Source organism: Vulpes vulpes, unplaced genomic scaffold (genome assembly GCF_048418805.1).
Source record: "Vulpes vulpes isolate BD-2025 unplaced genomic scaffold, VulVul3 u000000707, whole genome shotgun sequence".
Lineage (NCBI taxonomy): Eukaryota > Metazoa > Chordata > Mammalia > Carnivora > Canidae > Vulpes > Vulpes vulpes.
In genome coordinates, this window is record NW_027325785.1 from 60,197 (window position 1) to 76,570 (window position 16,374).

General features: G+C 40.0%; 1 protein-coding gene across 1 annotated transcript; it reads right to left on the bottom strand.

Annotated features, from left to right (window-relative positions):
* Positions 1 to 6,088: 6,088 nt before the first annotated feature.
* On the bottom strand, positions 6,089 to 16,353 carry LOC140597341 (rho GTPase-activating protein 20-like). The gene is made up of 5 exons (XM_072745558.1): positions 16,052 to 16,353; positions 15,050 to 15,239; positions 13,709 to 13,820; positions 9,499 to 9,674; positions 6,089 to 6,202 (listed from the first exon to the last, which is right to left on the bottom strand). The coding sequence occupies exons 1-5, from the start codon at positions 16,222 to 16,224 to the stop codon at positions 6,089 to 6,091; spliced, it is 765 nt and encodes a 254-aa protein (XP_072601659.1). The 5' UTR covers positions 16,225 to 16,353.
* Between the last annotated feature and the right edge of the window lie 21 nt (positions 16,354 to 16,374).

Here is a 16,374-nt window from a genome sequence, read left to right on the forward strand (position 1 = left end):
TAAGGAAGAAGGGAGGTTAGTGTATTTTCATTCACTTAGCCTTATTTTCACCATTGTCATTCTAGAGCGTGTTCATTGTGGTGGCTAGAGGAGGGACACGGAGTCATTTGTTGGGTACAACTCTCCACGTTGTGCTGTTGGCTAATACCATCGTTATGGTGTTGAAGAGTTCTTCCTCATATCCTTCATTCTGATGGTTAAACCTAGAGACTAGATCAGATTGAAGGTCAGTATTTCCTGTGCCATCAGTTACTGTCTTTGCAATGCAACAGGAGACACTGAACCTGGAGATGTTTGTTTTCTACTGGAGTGATCAGTGGGTTCAGGTGTCAGATCTGATTTTAAAGGCTAGAAGGATTTGGTACGCAAGTCAAACTGAGTGTGGTGATCCTCTGCTTTCACAGCCAGTCTCCCCTCAGCCTCAAATTTCCTCTTTGGCTTTCTGACTGCTCAAGTTCTACCATCCAAAGGATCTGCCTCTTTGGAAACAACTTGCTGACCCTACTTCTCTGTTCCTCTGCTCTGGGCCACCTTCAAGGACGACTTTCTGCAGTCAGGGTCCTTGGGAAGTAGTCATTCCATGCTGGCTATGTGGTGGCTGTGTTCCCTTGTGATACCACTCCAACCCACCCAGAAATGATGTTTTCAGTTAAATAGGTTTAACATTTACTGAAAAGAGCCTAAACCAGAATGAAGTGTGGAAACACTTCCTCACACACACACTCAAACATACATGTATATATACACCTACACACAAGCACAAGGCTTGAAAGAAAACATAGAAAATGCAAAACAATAAGAGGTTAGGAATGCATTTATAGACCACCAGTTTCCAGAGATGATTTTCAACTACTCAACATTCCCTATTGAAGGAAGAACTTTCCAAAGAAAAGGAGATCAGCAGTGAAAAGCTGAGTTCAAATTTCTACTGCTCAGCAGTGAATGTTTCCCTTTGAAGATACCTTAACATTGCTTAAATAACCGATTGCTTTAAGAGTCAACAGATGAGCCAAGCTGTCGAAGGATAAAAAGATGAGGAACATTTCGCCAAATAACCTTAAACACCGGGCAACTTGGCTTTTCTGGGATGTAGTACGTGCATCAGCACCTCCACTCATGTAGGGCCAGCACTGCAACAGAAGCATCCATGTTCTGCCACTTAGGAAGCTCAGCATTTTAAAGCTTTGGTTTGCTCAACTTTAACGTAAATGATGCTGTCTACACCAAGTTAAACTAAATGTATAAGATACTATTCGGCACAAGACAATAAATGTTCCCAGGATCATTAATGAATGGGGTCGCTTCAAAAGGGTCGAATAATGTGAAATATATGGGGAAGAAAACTGGGGCATTTGACTTCCAAAAGGAAAGTAAGAATTTCCTAGACCTATTTAACAAGGGAACCGTTCCTGGGAAAGGGAAAACAATGCATGGATCATATATTCTATATGCACTGATAGCAATCTCCGTCTACACGCTGGCATAACTCAGAAATGTACAGTTCTATAGTTCTAAATAGCTCACTTGATGCCTAGTTTGATTCTCTGTTCTGAGACTGGTAGTGATTTAGGTTTTCTTAATTGCCCCATGAGTGTGTCTATGTTCTGGAGTCTTCTGGTGCAGGACAAGTTGTAAAATGGTGAAGTGCCACTTATCTAATTGCTCTGTGTCATTGATGTATATAAATAGCTGCTGAGGTGTCCAAACTGCTCTCTGGTCCTGGGAAATTGGCCTGTACTCCTATTGCTGAGGCATGTCTTTCACACCCAGTGGCTTTTTATTTCTTCCATACTATTCTGGGACTGATGGAGATACATGTTCCATGTTGAGGTATAAGAAACTTACATGGACATAGAGGGCCCCATAGTTCTTAGACATGTCAGCTCACTATTCTGTGAGGATTTTCTGCTTCCATTTGGTTTCCATGCAGGAAATGGTGCAGATATCCTATGTACCTACCAAAGGTTTTGGGCTTTTTTCCCGTGAGATTGCCACCCAAATCTTCTACTCTATGCCATGAATCATTTCTGTTTCCTAGAAAGCCAACACTGTAAAACTCATAAGCAACATGGAGATCCCTTTTCCTCATATTCTCCTCTTGCTTCTATGCCCGGAGGAGGTGATTTAATTGTCTCTAAAGGCAGCTTAAGGTAGGAAGAAGGTTGAGGGAAGGAATATCTCAGGTAAAAAAAAATTAGTATTTCAAAGATTCTTCCTACCCTACTTGGAATACCCCTTAGGAAATGCTGGTGTACAGAAATGAGGATGAAAAGCCAGTGAAGGAAAGGATATGTGTGGTAGTGGTGCTGCTGTGAGTTTTATGATGTGTGGTCTCAAGAAATAATGCCTCCTCGTCTTGAAAACCACCACCTTTGGCGTGGTCCTTTGCACAGTCCTCTCCCACATTAACTCTTGAAAAGTCCCTCTTGCCTCTGGGTACTCTTCCTCCACCATATGAAACGAGGAGAAGCTACCTTATGGAAGACATGGGGACCAATTGAGAGCCAGCGCCAATACACAGACACCTAGGTTAGCTCGACAGGAGCTGCAGGCTAACTGTAAGTGCACAGGTGACCTCAGCTGAAACCAGAACTGATCAAATGAGCTTCCACTGAAGGGTTATGTGAATCATGAACAAAGAAATGGTTGTCTAACCTACTGAGCTATGGAATGATTTTTATTATCCATATAAAAGTATACAACACAACACAGTACAATACAATTCAAAAAGTAGGTAATAGGATATGGTCGGCATTGAAGATAGAGGAGATAATTTGTGGGACGATATCCTCAATATGAATATATGGGACCATGGAAAATCTTTTGAATGCAAATAGCTGGGTCTTGGAAGGGGTTCATTTCTCATTCATTGGAAAAATAAAGAGGAGGTGTCAAGTGTCATTATGGAGATTCCAGTCTTCAGTGACTTCATAAACTGTAGATATGTAGGTGGATGGACGCATGCCAGATGGGAACTTGGTAACATTCTGCAGTTGTGCCTTTTGGGAAATCAGTAGCACTCTCAGTGGCTTGGATTCAACAGTTTGTTTTTCTGTCACTGACGACATGAAAAACAAACACTTGTCTTGCACCAGCACATTCTCTGACATGGCACTAGACTCATCTTAATTCCTGATGACACGGATTATCCAAAAGCTTCCCTCAACACAATGAGGTATATGTCGTAAAACGAAGACATGTCAAAAGTATGGAGGGATTGATGATATGTATCTCCAGGTTCTGAATCTAAACGCCATTTTACAAAAAATGGGGTGTTGCCAGTGAGCTGTGATTTGTTAGGCTCCAATAATACTCACACTAGTCTCAGGGGAACTTTTCCTAGTTCTATTAATTACGTTTTAGAAATGTGTTTTACACCCTTTATCTTATTGAATCTTGACAACATTTCTAAGATTTAGACATTATTTTTATCCACATTTTAGGCATGAATAAAGTGATACGGAGCTAGAGTAATTGGCCAAAGGTCCTATAGCTGATAAATGGGGGCACTGGAATTTGTACCCTGGAGAGGTTGTTTGACATCAAGTCAAGTCCTTTTCTCTCAATGATGCTGGTTCTTTTCAACTTATTTTAAAGAGCACTGGAATCCTGTGGTGCCTCAAGAGCCACTGATCATAAAGAGGATGGAGCAGGAATAAAAGTCCCGTGCTATGGTTTCAACCAGAGCACATTTATATATTATTACTAGAAATAAATAATTATGCATTATATGCTTACCTACATATATAATACAATATAGATGTGGGATCCATTTAAAATTGTGTTTTAAAAAATCCCCAAACACTGTATCATACCATGCTATCTCCTAATACTGCCAAAACGTCTTGAAGTTTCTATGCTTTCGTGGGTCTCCAACAGTGTGAAACCTCCCTTGACCTGCTAGCCAGCCTTCAGAAGAAGGAGCAGCTGGGAATCATTGCCCTGGGGATGCTCTGGGCTCCAGAACAGGGCTAAGTATCTGCCATGACCCCTGGCAACCTTGCTGTCTGTGTCTCCCTAAAGCTTATTAAATTATCCACAGTACCTGCAGCCTTCTCATTGTAATGACAACTCTTTGAATTATCTCCCATGAGAGAAGTGATGTCTTCGCCAAATATCTTCAGACAATTTTCATACAAAAATTGTATAAGAGAAGCCTGTAATGCAAAAAGAACACAATGGGGTGCTCTTTTTCATATGGAAGAGTTATAAGTCACATTTTGTTTATAAACCTTGGATCTAACCAAAACTGTGAAAGACTTCTATGAAAAATTCAGAGATGATAAAAATATATAGAAACCCAATTTCTCTAATAAAATAACATAGAGTGATACTTTCCATTGTACTTTGAGTACAGATTTTAAAATACTACTAGTCAGTGGGCTAAAGTCCTAATTTGTGGCATAATTTAATAGCTAATATTGTGATACCAATGGTTACACCTTAAAACTAGGATAGCTTTCAAAGTAATCTACCTTCTGAAAGTTTACTTATTTTGTAAATATTTGCTTCCAGAAAATATTGGGATGTAACTTAGTATAATATATGATTAAAATGTATAAAGCAGAGACAAATTCCTATGAAATCAATTTCTTAAATAGGGCAGAATATTTTTTGGAAAGTGCATATTCCTGTGGATTTTTTTTCTATGTTTTCTTTTGTTTTGTTTTTGAGTAAAACCTCACAGGGATGGGGAGAAAACATGTCTGTCTCTCTAACCGAAGTCCCTTCTCATGTCTCGCTTTGCCTAAAGCTGGCTCTTGGCATGAGCTTGGGGAAAAGCGGTCATCTTATTAGGCATGTGTGGCTTCATTAGGATGTTCTGGAATATCTCTCTAGTTTCTGTCTGATGTAGCGGAGGCAAAACAGTAGCCAAGTATTTTTCTAAATGAGCCAAGACTTGCAGAGCAAAGCCAATGTGTTTGGAGCCATGGGTGCTCATAGTGCCCGAGGCACCTAGGACGTGCCAGTAAGGACCACAGAAGCCGGGGGTTGTTATCATTGTGTCATGAAGAAACCATGGCTTTGCCCAAGGTTACAAGCTCCCGCCTCAAGGATAAGGCTGAGATCTGACCTTGGCTTGTCAAACTCTGGAGCCCAGGTCTTTTCTACCATATTACATCATTCTTCTCTCTCTTTTGTTTAGTCAGTCTAGTATTGAATCTCCTGGATGGGAAAGAAGCAACTCAACTGCCCTGCGTTTCCCACTTTAACAACACCCCTTCCCAGATTCCACCACAGAAGGATAACAAACTCTGCAATTCCAAGGAAGCCTATGAAGATGTGCACTTTTCAGAACTGATCCATCCAATTGACTACTACACATTTCAGGTTCAAAGCATGGATTCTAAACCTCAGGGGACACATATGAGAGCTCTCCCTACCTTTTTTATGAAGTTCTCTTCCAATTCCAAGCTGCCACAATTAGGTGGACAAAGAATGCTTGGGGCTATACACACTGATAAATCATAAGCTGATATCTGGTTGGGTGAGGATTCTTGCTCAATGTTGTGTAGCACTCCGAAAAGGTATCGCAAGACAACCACATTCACATTTGGCAGCTGAGCTAGAAGCCTAAAGTCAGAAGGATGTACTTTTGAATAAGGCAAGTCATTGCACTTAGCAGCTGGAAGTATAGAGATGGAGAGCAGAGAACATCTTTCTAGATCTAGTACACAGCCTGCTGTAGCAGAGTTCCAGGCATGAACGTATACAAAAATGTTTTACCGAATTCAATTTCTGAGATAACCCACTCTGTTTAAATCATTGACAAACTGAAGGTTATACCACAGACTGTTGATGCTCTGGCATCTCTTTTAGGCCACTGACTTTTGTTTACCAGTTTCATATATACAGAAGTTGTATAATGGCTAAGGAGTCCACATTAATAAGGTCTGGAGAAGAGCAATAATAGCCATAAGGCATGCCTGTATTCTGAAACTGGCCTCCATGGGTGTGAAGAATTGAAACTATTTGGCATTGAATATTGTTTTAGTGGTCAAAGAGGCAAGAAGGAAGCCAGTATTTTCCTAATAGTATATTGGCTGTATTTCTGAGCCATGACCAGAGTAGAGTACTTATTGAATCATTACCTCCGGGCTGCATTTATTTTCTCCTCCTCGGTCATTTCGTCAAGAACACCAAGCCATTTTTCGTAGAGTTCCGATGAAAGTAAACTTCCTTCGATATTTTCAAGAAAATCCTTATGTGGATAGAAAAATAAATCAATACATGCAAACAGACACATTCACACAGACGCAGACACACACACACACACAAATATATAGGTATATATGATACAAAATATATATTGGAAATATCACAGAGAAAACACTTAGTTCAAAACTTCAGTTCAGTCCCTAATTTCTTCCTAGATACCCGAACTGTGACCCACACGGAGTTCACCTCATACTCTCCATTGACTTGCACGTGCAAAAGCAGGTTGTGGATTTTCTCTAACAAAAATGAAAGCATCAAAGCAGAGCCTACGCTTCAGTGGAAAGGAAGACAAACTCCCTTCTATCATATGGCACTTACTCTCTTGTGTGCTTTTTTGCAAACTACTACAAAAGCTACTCTCATAATTGCTTCATTCTTCCTTTCCTTAACTATACAAAAGTAGATGGTCTAATGGCAAACTCATGATGTTCCTGTGGATGTATTCATTTCTAGTGTAGACCAATTCTCCAGAGAGTTTGACATCATACTATTCAGGCCAAGGTTGCAGAGTCTGTTCCTCCACAAAGATTAGTCAACTTTAAGTAGGGAAAGCTTCAGAAATGTCTAAGAACTCTATGCACACGTGGTCACCATCCTCCTAGGCTGTGCCTATAACACGGAAATAGAAAAGACCCTACTAAACCTTGCTAGAAACATCAATTGCAGGTGTGCACCTTCAAGAGGGCAACACTTATCATGCTATTCGAGTACCTAATGTATCATCATTCTTTCTCCTGTGTCTTGATGCCTATATATATATATATATATATTTACTGGTGTGTTTTACTGTAGCCCGGTGTAGTAGTGGTCAGGGAGTATTGCTATTTATCATATAGTTGGACAGTAATGGGGGACAAGGAAAGACCACTTGTGACAAGGAAGGACCAAATATGACCTTGGTTCTAAGAGTGCCATCATTACTGCCTTCACATACTTTTGTTCAGAGCTGTTAGCAAAGTGCCAAGGTAAATGGATTAAATTCTTTGTTCTAGTTCTCACTTCTTTCTCCATTACCATTTTAGCAATAGAATGGGATATCTGTGATGTAGCTGTATAATTTCCAAATTAATCTAGTTTTTAAGTCATTCTATTGAATTTTCAGAATACCAAAGTACTTTTGTCTCTTGCACCTACTCCAAAAGTTAGATTTATCAAAAGAGGCATGTAGCTAGAGCTGGTTACCGTGTCATTATAACCTTGGATTTTGGGCTAGACATCACAAATATTAACAAAAGGATACCTAAGATCTGGTGAAAGGAGACACAAATGGCGAAATCCTTCCTCCATGACTTATAAAGTAAAAGGCACTAAGAAACAGGAGACAATGATGGTTAAGAATGATTTGGTCGCCTCACTGAGCCTTTTTGTATCCCTCATAAAGTAAACATTTGCTTACTATTGTGAACTTCTAGATCTATTCTCAAATTTTTCATGTGATTTTTCTTTTGGAAACTGCCTTCATTAGGAGTGTGGTGAGGTAATCATCAGGAACAGGATGTTTTCTTTGGTAAACGTTATGAAAGTGTCAATGTATATTTTGAAATTTCTTATTATTATAGTAGTCACATTAGTACTAGTATTTTGCATGGAGTCTTCAGGTGGGAGGTGTGTGGTGAAAACAGAAAGTATCTCTAATGTAAGGGGCTTTTTCCTTCTACAGTATCTTCCTTAAATTTTTATTTCATGAAGTGTTTTCCATCTGACCAGTTCTTAATCAGTTATGCCTATGTTGGTTCTTGGGCAATCATAATGAAAGACACCATCACAGCTTGAGTAACTCATATGTGGATAAAGCTAGAACTTTCCCCACCTTTAAAACAGATGGTACCAGAAGAACAGATTCACTGTCCAAGTTCACTCTGTGCCTAGAATTTAGTTTCTCTTTTAGGATTCTGCATGATTTTATACTGGCTGATTTTCTGAAGATGCCTTCCATGAGTGGTCCTTTTTGATTGATAAAGGAAAGCATATAATGTAGGAAAAAAAGAAGAGTATATGGCATTTCATATCTCAAGCCCAGAGCAAAAGCTTGCTTCCTTTTTGAAAGAGCTAGGCTATCGGATGGTATACAGTTTTAGAGCTGCAGAAGTAAAGTCAATTTAGATTCTTTAGTCAATGTGTCTCTATCGTTTCTACCCAAAATCCACGTTACAGTCATACACTGAAACTTTGTAATCACTTATTTAAATCAGATTTTTTCATTGAATTTACTTTTAAATCAAGCTTCCGTGTTTCAAGGTCTTGTGGAATCCTCGCCGGGTCTCCTACTTTATCAGTCTTTTTTCATTATTCCCTTCCATAGATGCACTTCCCCATATATGGAAATCTTTTGTATACTCATTTCCCATTAGTTGATTCCTCTTTAAGTGATTGTATCCTCCAATCCTACTATCTCTATTTCCCTTCCTCTTTAAAAGAATAGCTCAAATGCTCTCTTATTCTCTGATTACATTCCCTTCATGAGTCTTTCAACCGTCCTTTGCTCTATCTTCATGCCCTCTCCCTGCAGTGTAGAAAGATAATAAGGGCTGGAGTCAGATGGACCAAGGGTTCAGAAACCTACTCTGCTTCTGATCTATTGTGTGACCTGGGGCACATGCGAACTGTACTGAAAACTTTCTAATCCATTTATAATGTGTGGAGGATGACAGTTATAGCTACCCCCTAAAATTGCTGTGATGCAAGGACTGGGGTAGTAGCAAGCATGGAACTAACGTGGTTAATTTCTTCACACCTAGGATAACATTCCCAAATCTAGTGCAGGGTTGCAGATGTCCTGGATACTCCGCAGTTTCCATACTGACAATTCAGTATACCGATTTCAGATAACACAGGCCAAACTCTGTGGCTGTCATTTAACATGCTCTTTTAGAATTAGCAGATTCATATATGCCTCAGGGTGAGTCTTTATGCTTAGGTAAGATGTTTTCAGTTGTTAGATTAAGTAGACTCCATTGAAGGAGACCTGAGACTACTGTGAGTTCAGGAAGACAACAGCAGAATGTGAAGATGATTCATGCACACAGAGTCCATTTTGACTGATCTGAACAGGCCTACATGGGTCTCTGTGGAAAGAAGTGGAATGGACAAAACGTCGTTCTGTGTATTGGTCTCATGACTCTGTAGGAGGTAAATCAAATGACACTAGCAAAGGTTCTCAGCCAAAGCCAGGTGCTGTCTAATGATTTCTCCATTTGTGGGTAGGTTTGCATGAGGACACTTGGCCTCTCCGAGGTCCCTCTCCTCAGGAAGGCAATAAAAGACCATACTGAGACCTACCAGTATTGGGAAGGGGAAGTTGTCCTTATGAAAGATATCCGTGAGGGAAACTCCAAAGAGCTGTCCTGGTTTTTCAGACAGTGCAGCTCTGCACTGGTTGTTCTGGCAAGTGCCAGCACAGTGGCAAAATGCCGAGTTCGTGAAAGCACTGCTTTCCTTGGTGTTCTGGTCTGAATCTAAGGAAGAAGGGAGATTAGTGTTTTTTTAATTCACTTAGACATATTTTCACCATTGCCATTATACAGCATGTTCATTGTATAGGCTAGAAGAGGGAAACTGAGTCATTTCTTGTGCAGAGCTCTCCACGTTCTGATATTGGCTAACAGCATCCTCATGGCATTGGTGAGTTCTTGCCAATAACATTCAGACTGATGGGTAAACCTGGGACTTGATCAGACTCAGGGTGATTATTTCCTTGGCCATCAGTTACTGCCATTACACTGATGTGGAGGCACTGAAACTGTAGATGTTTGCTTTCTACTGGTGTGATCAGTGGGTTCAGGTATCAGACCTGATTTTATTTTTTTATTTTTTATTTTTTTCTGATTTTAAAAGCTATAAGTTTTTGGTATGCAAATCAAGCTGAGTTTGGTAATCCTGTGCTTTCACAGCCAGGCTCCCCTCAGCCTCAGATTCTCTCCTTGGCTTTCTGAGTGCTCAAGTTTCTACCATCCAAAGGAATTGCCTCTCAGGACACAATCTGCCTGACCCCTACTTCTCTGGTTCCTCTGCTCTGGGCCATCTTCAAGGACGACTTTCTGCAGTCAGGGTCCTTGGGAAGTAGTCATCACATGCTGGCTATGTGGTGGCTGTGTTCTCTTGTCATACCCCACCAACCCACCCATAGATGATGTTTTTGGTTAAATAGGTTTAACATTTACTGAAAAGAGCCTAAGCCACAATGAAGTGTGGAAACACACTTCCTCACACACACACTCAAACATACATGTATATATACACCTACACACAAGTACAAGGCTTGAAAGAAAACATAGAAAATGCAAAACAATAAGAGGTTAGGAATGCATTTATAGACCACCAGTTTCCAGAGATGATTTTCAACTACTCAACATTCCCTATTGAAGGAAGAACTTTCCAAAGAAAAGGAGATCAGCAGTGAAAAGCTGAGTTCAAATTTCTACTGCTCAGCAGTGAATGTTTTCCTTTGAAGATACCTTAACATTGCTTAAATAACCGATTGCTTTAAGAGTCAACAGATGAGCCAAGCTGTCGAAGGATAAAAAGATGAGGAACATTTCAACAAATAACCTTAAACGCTGGGCAACTTGGCTTTTCTGGGATGTACTACGTGCATCAGCACCTCCACTCATGTGGGGCCAGCACTGCACCAGAAGCATCTTGGTTCTGCGACTTAGCAAGCTCAGCATTTTAAAGCTTTGGTTTGCTCAACTTTAACGTAAATGATGCTGTCTACACCAAGTTAAACTAAATATATAAGATACTATTCAGCACAAGGCAATAAATGTTCCCAGGATCATTAATGAATGGGGTCGCTTCAAAAGGGTCGAATAATGTGAAATATATGGGGAAGAAAACTGGGAAAGTAAGAATTTCCTAGACCTATTTCACAAGGGAACCCTTCCTGGGAAAGGGAAAACAATGCATGGATCCTATATTCTATATGCACTGATAGCAATCCCCGTCTACACGCTGGCATGATTCAGAAATGTACAGTTCTGTAGTTCTAAATAGCTCACTTGATGCCTAGTTTGATTCTCTGTTCTGAGACTGGTAGTGATTTAGGTTTTCTTAATTGCCCCCATGAGTGTGTCTATGTTCCGGAGTCTTCTGGTGCAGGACAAGTTGTAAAATGGTGAAGTGCCACTTATCTAATTGCTCTGTGTCACTGATGTATATAAATAGTTGCTGAGGTGTCCAAACTGCTCTCTGGTCCTGGGAAATTGGCCTGTACTCTTATTGCTGAGGCATGTCTTTCACACCCAGTGGCTTTTTATTTCTTCCATACTATTCTGGGACTGATGGAGATACATGTTCCATGTTGAGGTATTAGAAACTCTGCATGGACATAGAGGGCCCCATAGTTCTTAGACATGTCAGCTCACTATTCTGTGAGGATTTTCTGCTTCCATTTGGTTTCCATGCAGGAAATGGTGCAGATATCCCATGTACCTACCAAGGTTTTAGGCTTTTTTCCCGTGAGATTGCCACCGAAATCTTCTACTCTATGCCATGAATCATTTCTGTTTCCTTTAAAGCTAACACTGTAAAACTCATAAGCAACATGGAGATCCCTTTTCCTCATATTCTCCTCTTGCTTCTATGCCCTGAGGAGGTGATTTAATTGTCTCTGAAGGCAGCTTAAGGTAGGAAGCAGGATGAGGGAAGGAATATCTCAGGTAAAAAAAAAAATTAGTATTTCAAAGATACTTCCTACCCTACTTGGAATACCCCTTAGGAAATGCTGGTGTACAGAACTGAGGATGAAAAGCCAGTGAAGGAAAGGATATGTGTGGTAGTAGTGCTGCTGTGAGTTTTATGATGTGTGGTCTCAAGAAATAATGCCTCCTTGTCTTGAAAACCACCACCTTTGGCGTGGTCCTTTGCACAGTCCTCTCCCACATTAACTCTTGAAAAGTCCCTCTTGCCTCTGGGTAATCTTCCTCCACCATATGAAAGGAGGAGAAGCTATCTTATGGAAGACATGGGGACCAATTGAAAGCCAGCGCCAATACACAGAAACCTAGGTTAGCTCGACAGGAGCTGCAGGCTAACTGTAAGTGCACAGGTGACCTCAGCTGAAACCAGAACTGATCAAATGAGCTTCCACTGAAGGGTTATGTGAATCATAAACAAAGAAATGGTTGTCTAACCTACTGAGCTATGGAATTATTTTTATTATCCATAAAAAGGAAACAACACAACACAGTACAATACAATTCAAAAAGTATGTCATAGGATATGGTCGGCATTGAAGATAGAGGAGATAATTTGTGGGAAGATATCCTCAATATGAATATATGGGACCAAGGAAAATCTTTTGAATGCAAATAGCTGGGTCTTGGAAGGGGTTCATTTCTCATTCATTGGGAAAATAAAGAGGAGGTGTCAAGTGTCATTATGGAGATTCCAGTCTTCAGTGCCTTACTAAACTGTAGACATGTAGGTGGATGGACCACATGGGGACTTGGTAGCATTCTGCAGTTGTGCTCTTCTGGAAATCACTATCACTCTCAGTGGCTTGGATTCAACAGTTTGTTTTTCTGTCACTGACGACATGAAAAACAAACACTTGTCTTGCACCAGCATATTCTCTGACTTGGCACTAGACTCATCTTAATTCCTGATGACATGGATTACCCTAAAGATTTCCTGAACACAATGAGGTATATGTTGTAAAACGAAGACATCAAAAGTATGGAGGGATTGATGATATGTGTCTCCAGGTTCTGAATCTAAACTTTATTTACAAAATGGGGTGTTGCCAGTGAGCTGTGATTAGCTAGGCTCCAATAATACTCACACTAGTCTCAGGGGAACTTCTCCTAGTTTTATTATTTGCATTTTAGAAATGTTTTTACATCCTTTATGTTATTGAATCTTGACAACACTTCTAAGATTTAGGCATTATTTTTATCCACATTTTAGGCATGAATAAAGTGATACGGAGCTAGAGTAATTGGCCAAAGGTCCTATAGCTGATAAATGGGGGCACTGGAATTTGTACTCTGGAGAGGTTGTTTGACATCAAGTCAAGTCCTTTTCTCTCAATGATGCTGGTTCTTTTCAACTCATTTTAAAGAGCACTGGAATCCTATGGTGCCTCAAGAGCCACTGATCAAAAAGAGGATGGAGGAGGAATAAAAGTCCCATGCTCTGGTTTCAACCAAAGTAGAAAGAAATAATTATGCATTATATGCTGATCTACATATATAATACAATATAGATGTGGGATCCATTTAAAATTGTGTTTTAAAAAATCCCCAAACACTGTATCATACCATGCTATCTCCTAATACTGCCAAAACATCTTGAAGTTTCTAAGCTTTCGTGGGTCTCCAACAGTGTGAAACCTCCCTTGACCTGCTAGCCAGCCTTCAGAAGAAGGAGCAGCTGGGAATCATTGCCCTGGGCATGCTCTGGGCTCCAGAACAGGGCTAAGTATCTGCCATGACCCCTGGCAACCTTGCTGCCTGTGTCTCCCTAAAGCCTATTAAATTATCCACAGTACCTGCAGCCTTCTCATTGTAATGACAATTCTTTGAATTCTCTCCCAAGAGAGAAGTGATGTCTTCGCCAAATATCTTCAAGCAATTTTCAATCATAAACTGTATGAGAGAAGCCTGTAATGCAAAAAGAACACAGTGGGGTGCTCGTTTTCATATGGAAGAGTTATAGGTCACATTTTGTTTATAAACCTTGGATCTAACCAAAACTGTGAAAGACTTCTATGAAAAATTTAGAGTTGATAAAAATATATAGAAACCCAAGTTCTCTAATAAGATAACTTAGAGTGATACTTTCCATTGTACTTTGGGTACAGATTTTAAAATACTAGTAGTCAGTGGACTAAACTCCTACTTTGTGGCCTAGTTTAATACCTAACATTGTGATACCAATGGTTTCATCGTTAAAACTAGGACAGCTTTCAAAGTAACCTGCCTTCTTAAACTTTAGTTATTGTGTAAAATTTTCTTCTAGAAAATATTGGGTTGTAACTTAGGATAATATCTCATTAAAATGTGTAAAACATACATGAAATCCTATGAAATCCATTTCTAAAATAGGGAAGAATGTTTTTTGGAAAGTGGATATTCCTGTGGATTTTTCTTTTTTGATGTTTTCTTTTGCTTGGTTTTTGAGTAAAAATCACAAGTCTGGAGAGAAAACATGTCTGTCTGTCTAACCACAGTCCCTACTCATGTCTTGCTTTGCCGAATGCTGGCTCTCAGCATGAGCTTGGGGAAAAGCTGTCATCTTATTAGGTATATGTGGCTTCATTAGGATGTTTTGTAATATCTCACTAGTTTCTGTCGGATGTAGCAGAGGCAAAACTGTAGCCAAGTATTTTTCTAAAAGAGCCACAACTTGCAGAGCAAGGCCAATGTGTTTGGAGCCATGGGCACTCATAGTGCCCGAGTTACCTAGGATGTGCCAGTAAGAACCACAGGAGCTGGGGGTTGTTACCATGAGGTCATGAGGAAGCCATGGCTTTGACCAAATTTCCAATCTCCCTCCTCAAGGATCAGACTGAGAGTTGAACCTTGGCTTGTCAAACTCCGAAGCCCAGGTCTTTTCTATCATATTATGCCACTCTCTCTCTCTTTTGTTTAGTGAGTCTAGTATTGAATCTCTTGGATGGGAAAGAAGCAACTCAACTGCTCTGCATTTCACAATTTAACAACACCCCTTCCCATATTCCACCAGAGTAGGATAAAGAAGTCTGCCATTCCAAGGAAGGCAATGAAGATGTGCACTTTTCAGAACTGTTCCTTCGAATTTACTACTACATATTTCAGACTCAAAGCATGGATTCTAAACCACAGGGGACACATATGAGAGATCTCTCTACCTTCTTAATCAAGTTGTCTTCCAATTCAAAGCTGCAGGAAATGGGTGGACAAAGCAGACTTGGAGCTATACACATTGATAAATCATAAGCTGTCATCTGATTGGATGAGGATTGTTGCTCAATGTTGTAGAGCACGCCGAAAAGGTATCGCAAGAGAACAACATTCGCTTTTGGCAGCTGTGTTAGAAGCCTAAATCAGAAAGATGCACTTTTGAATAAGGCAAGTCATTGCACTTAGCAGCTTGAAGTATAGAGACGGAGAGCAGAGAACATCTCTCTAGATCCAGTATACAACCTGCTGTAGCAGAGTTCCAGGCATTAACGTATACAAATATGTTTTATCGAATTCAATTTCTGAGCTAACCCTCTCTGGTTAAATGTTTGACAAACTGAAGGTTATACCCGGGCTGTTGATGCTCTGGCATCTCTCTTAGGCCACTGACTTTTGTCTACCAGTTTCATATATAAGAGAAGTTGTACAACGGCTTAGGAGTCTACTTAATAAGGTCAGGAGAAGTACAATAATAGCCATAAGGCATGCCTGTATTCTGAAACTGGCCTCCATGGGTGAGAAGAATTGAAACCATTTGGCATTGTATGTTCTCATTGATTTGGGGAATATAAATAATAGTGAAAGGGAATATAAGGGAAGGTAGAAGAAATGTGTGGGAAATATCAGAAAGGGAGATAGAACATAAAGACTCTTAACTCTGGGAAACGAACTAGGGGTGATGGAAGGGGAGGAGGGTGGGGGGTAGGGGTGAATGGGTGACGGGCACTGAGGATGAGGGTGAATGGGATGAGCACTGGGTGTTATTCTGTATGTTAGCAAATTGAACACAAATAAATAACAATTAAATATATTATTAAAAAAAGAAACCATTTGGCATTGAATGTTATTTTAGTGGTCAAAGTGGCAAGAAGGAAGCCAATATTTTCCTAATAGTATATTGGCTGTATTTCTGAGCCATGACCAGAGTAGAGTAATTATTGCATCATTACCTCCGGGCTGCATTTATTTTTTCCTTCTCAGTGACTTCGTCAAGAACACAAAGCCATTTTTCGTAGAGGTCCGATGAAAGTAAACTTCCTTCGATATTTTCAAGAAAATCCTTATGTGGATAAAAAAAAAAACACACACACACAAATATACACAGAAACACACACACACACATATGTATATTTAATACAAAATATATATTGGAAATATCACAGAGAAAACACTTAGCTGAAAACTTCAGTTGATTCCTACTTCCTTCATAGATACCCAAACTGTGACCCACATGGGGCTAAGCTCTGACTCTCCATTGACTTGCACGTTCAAA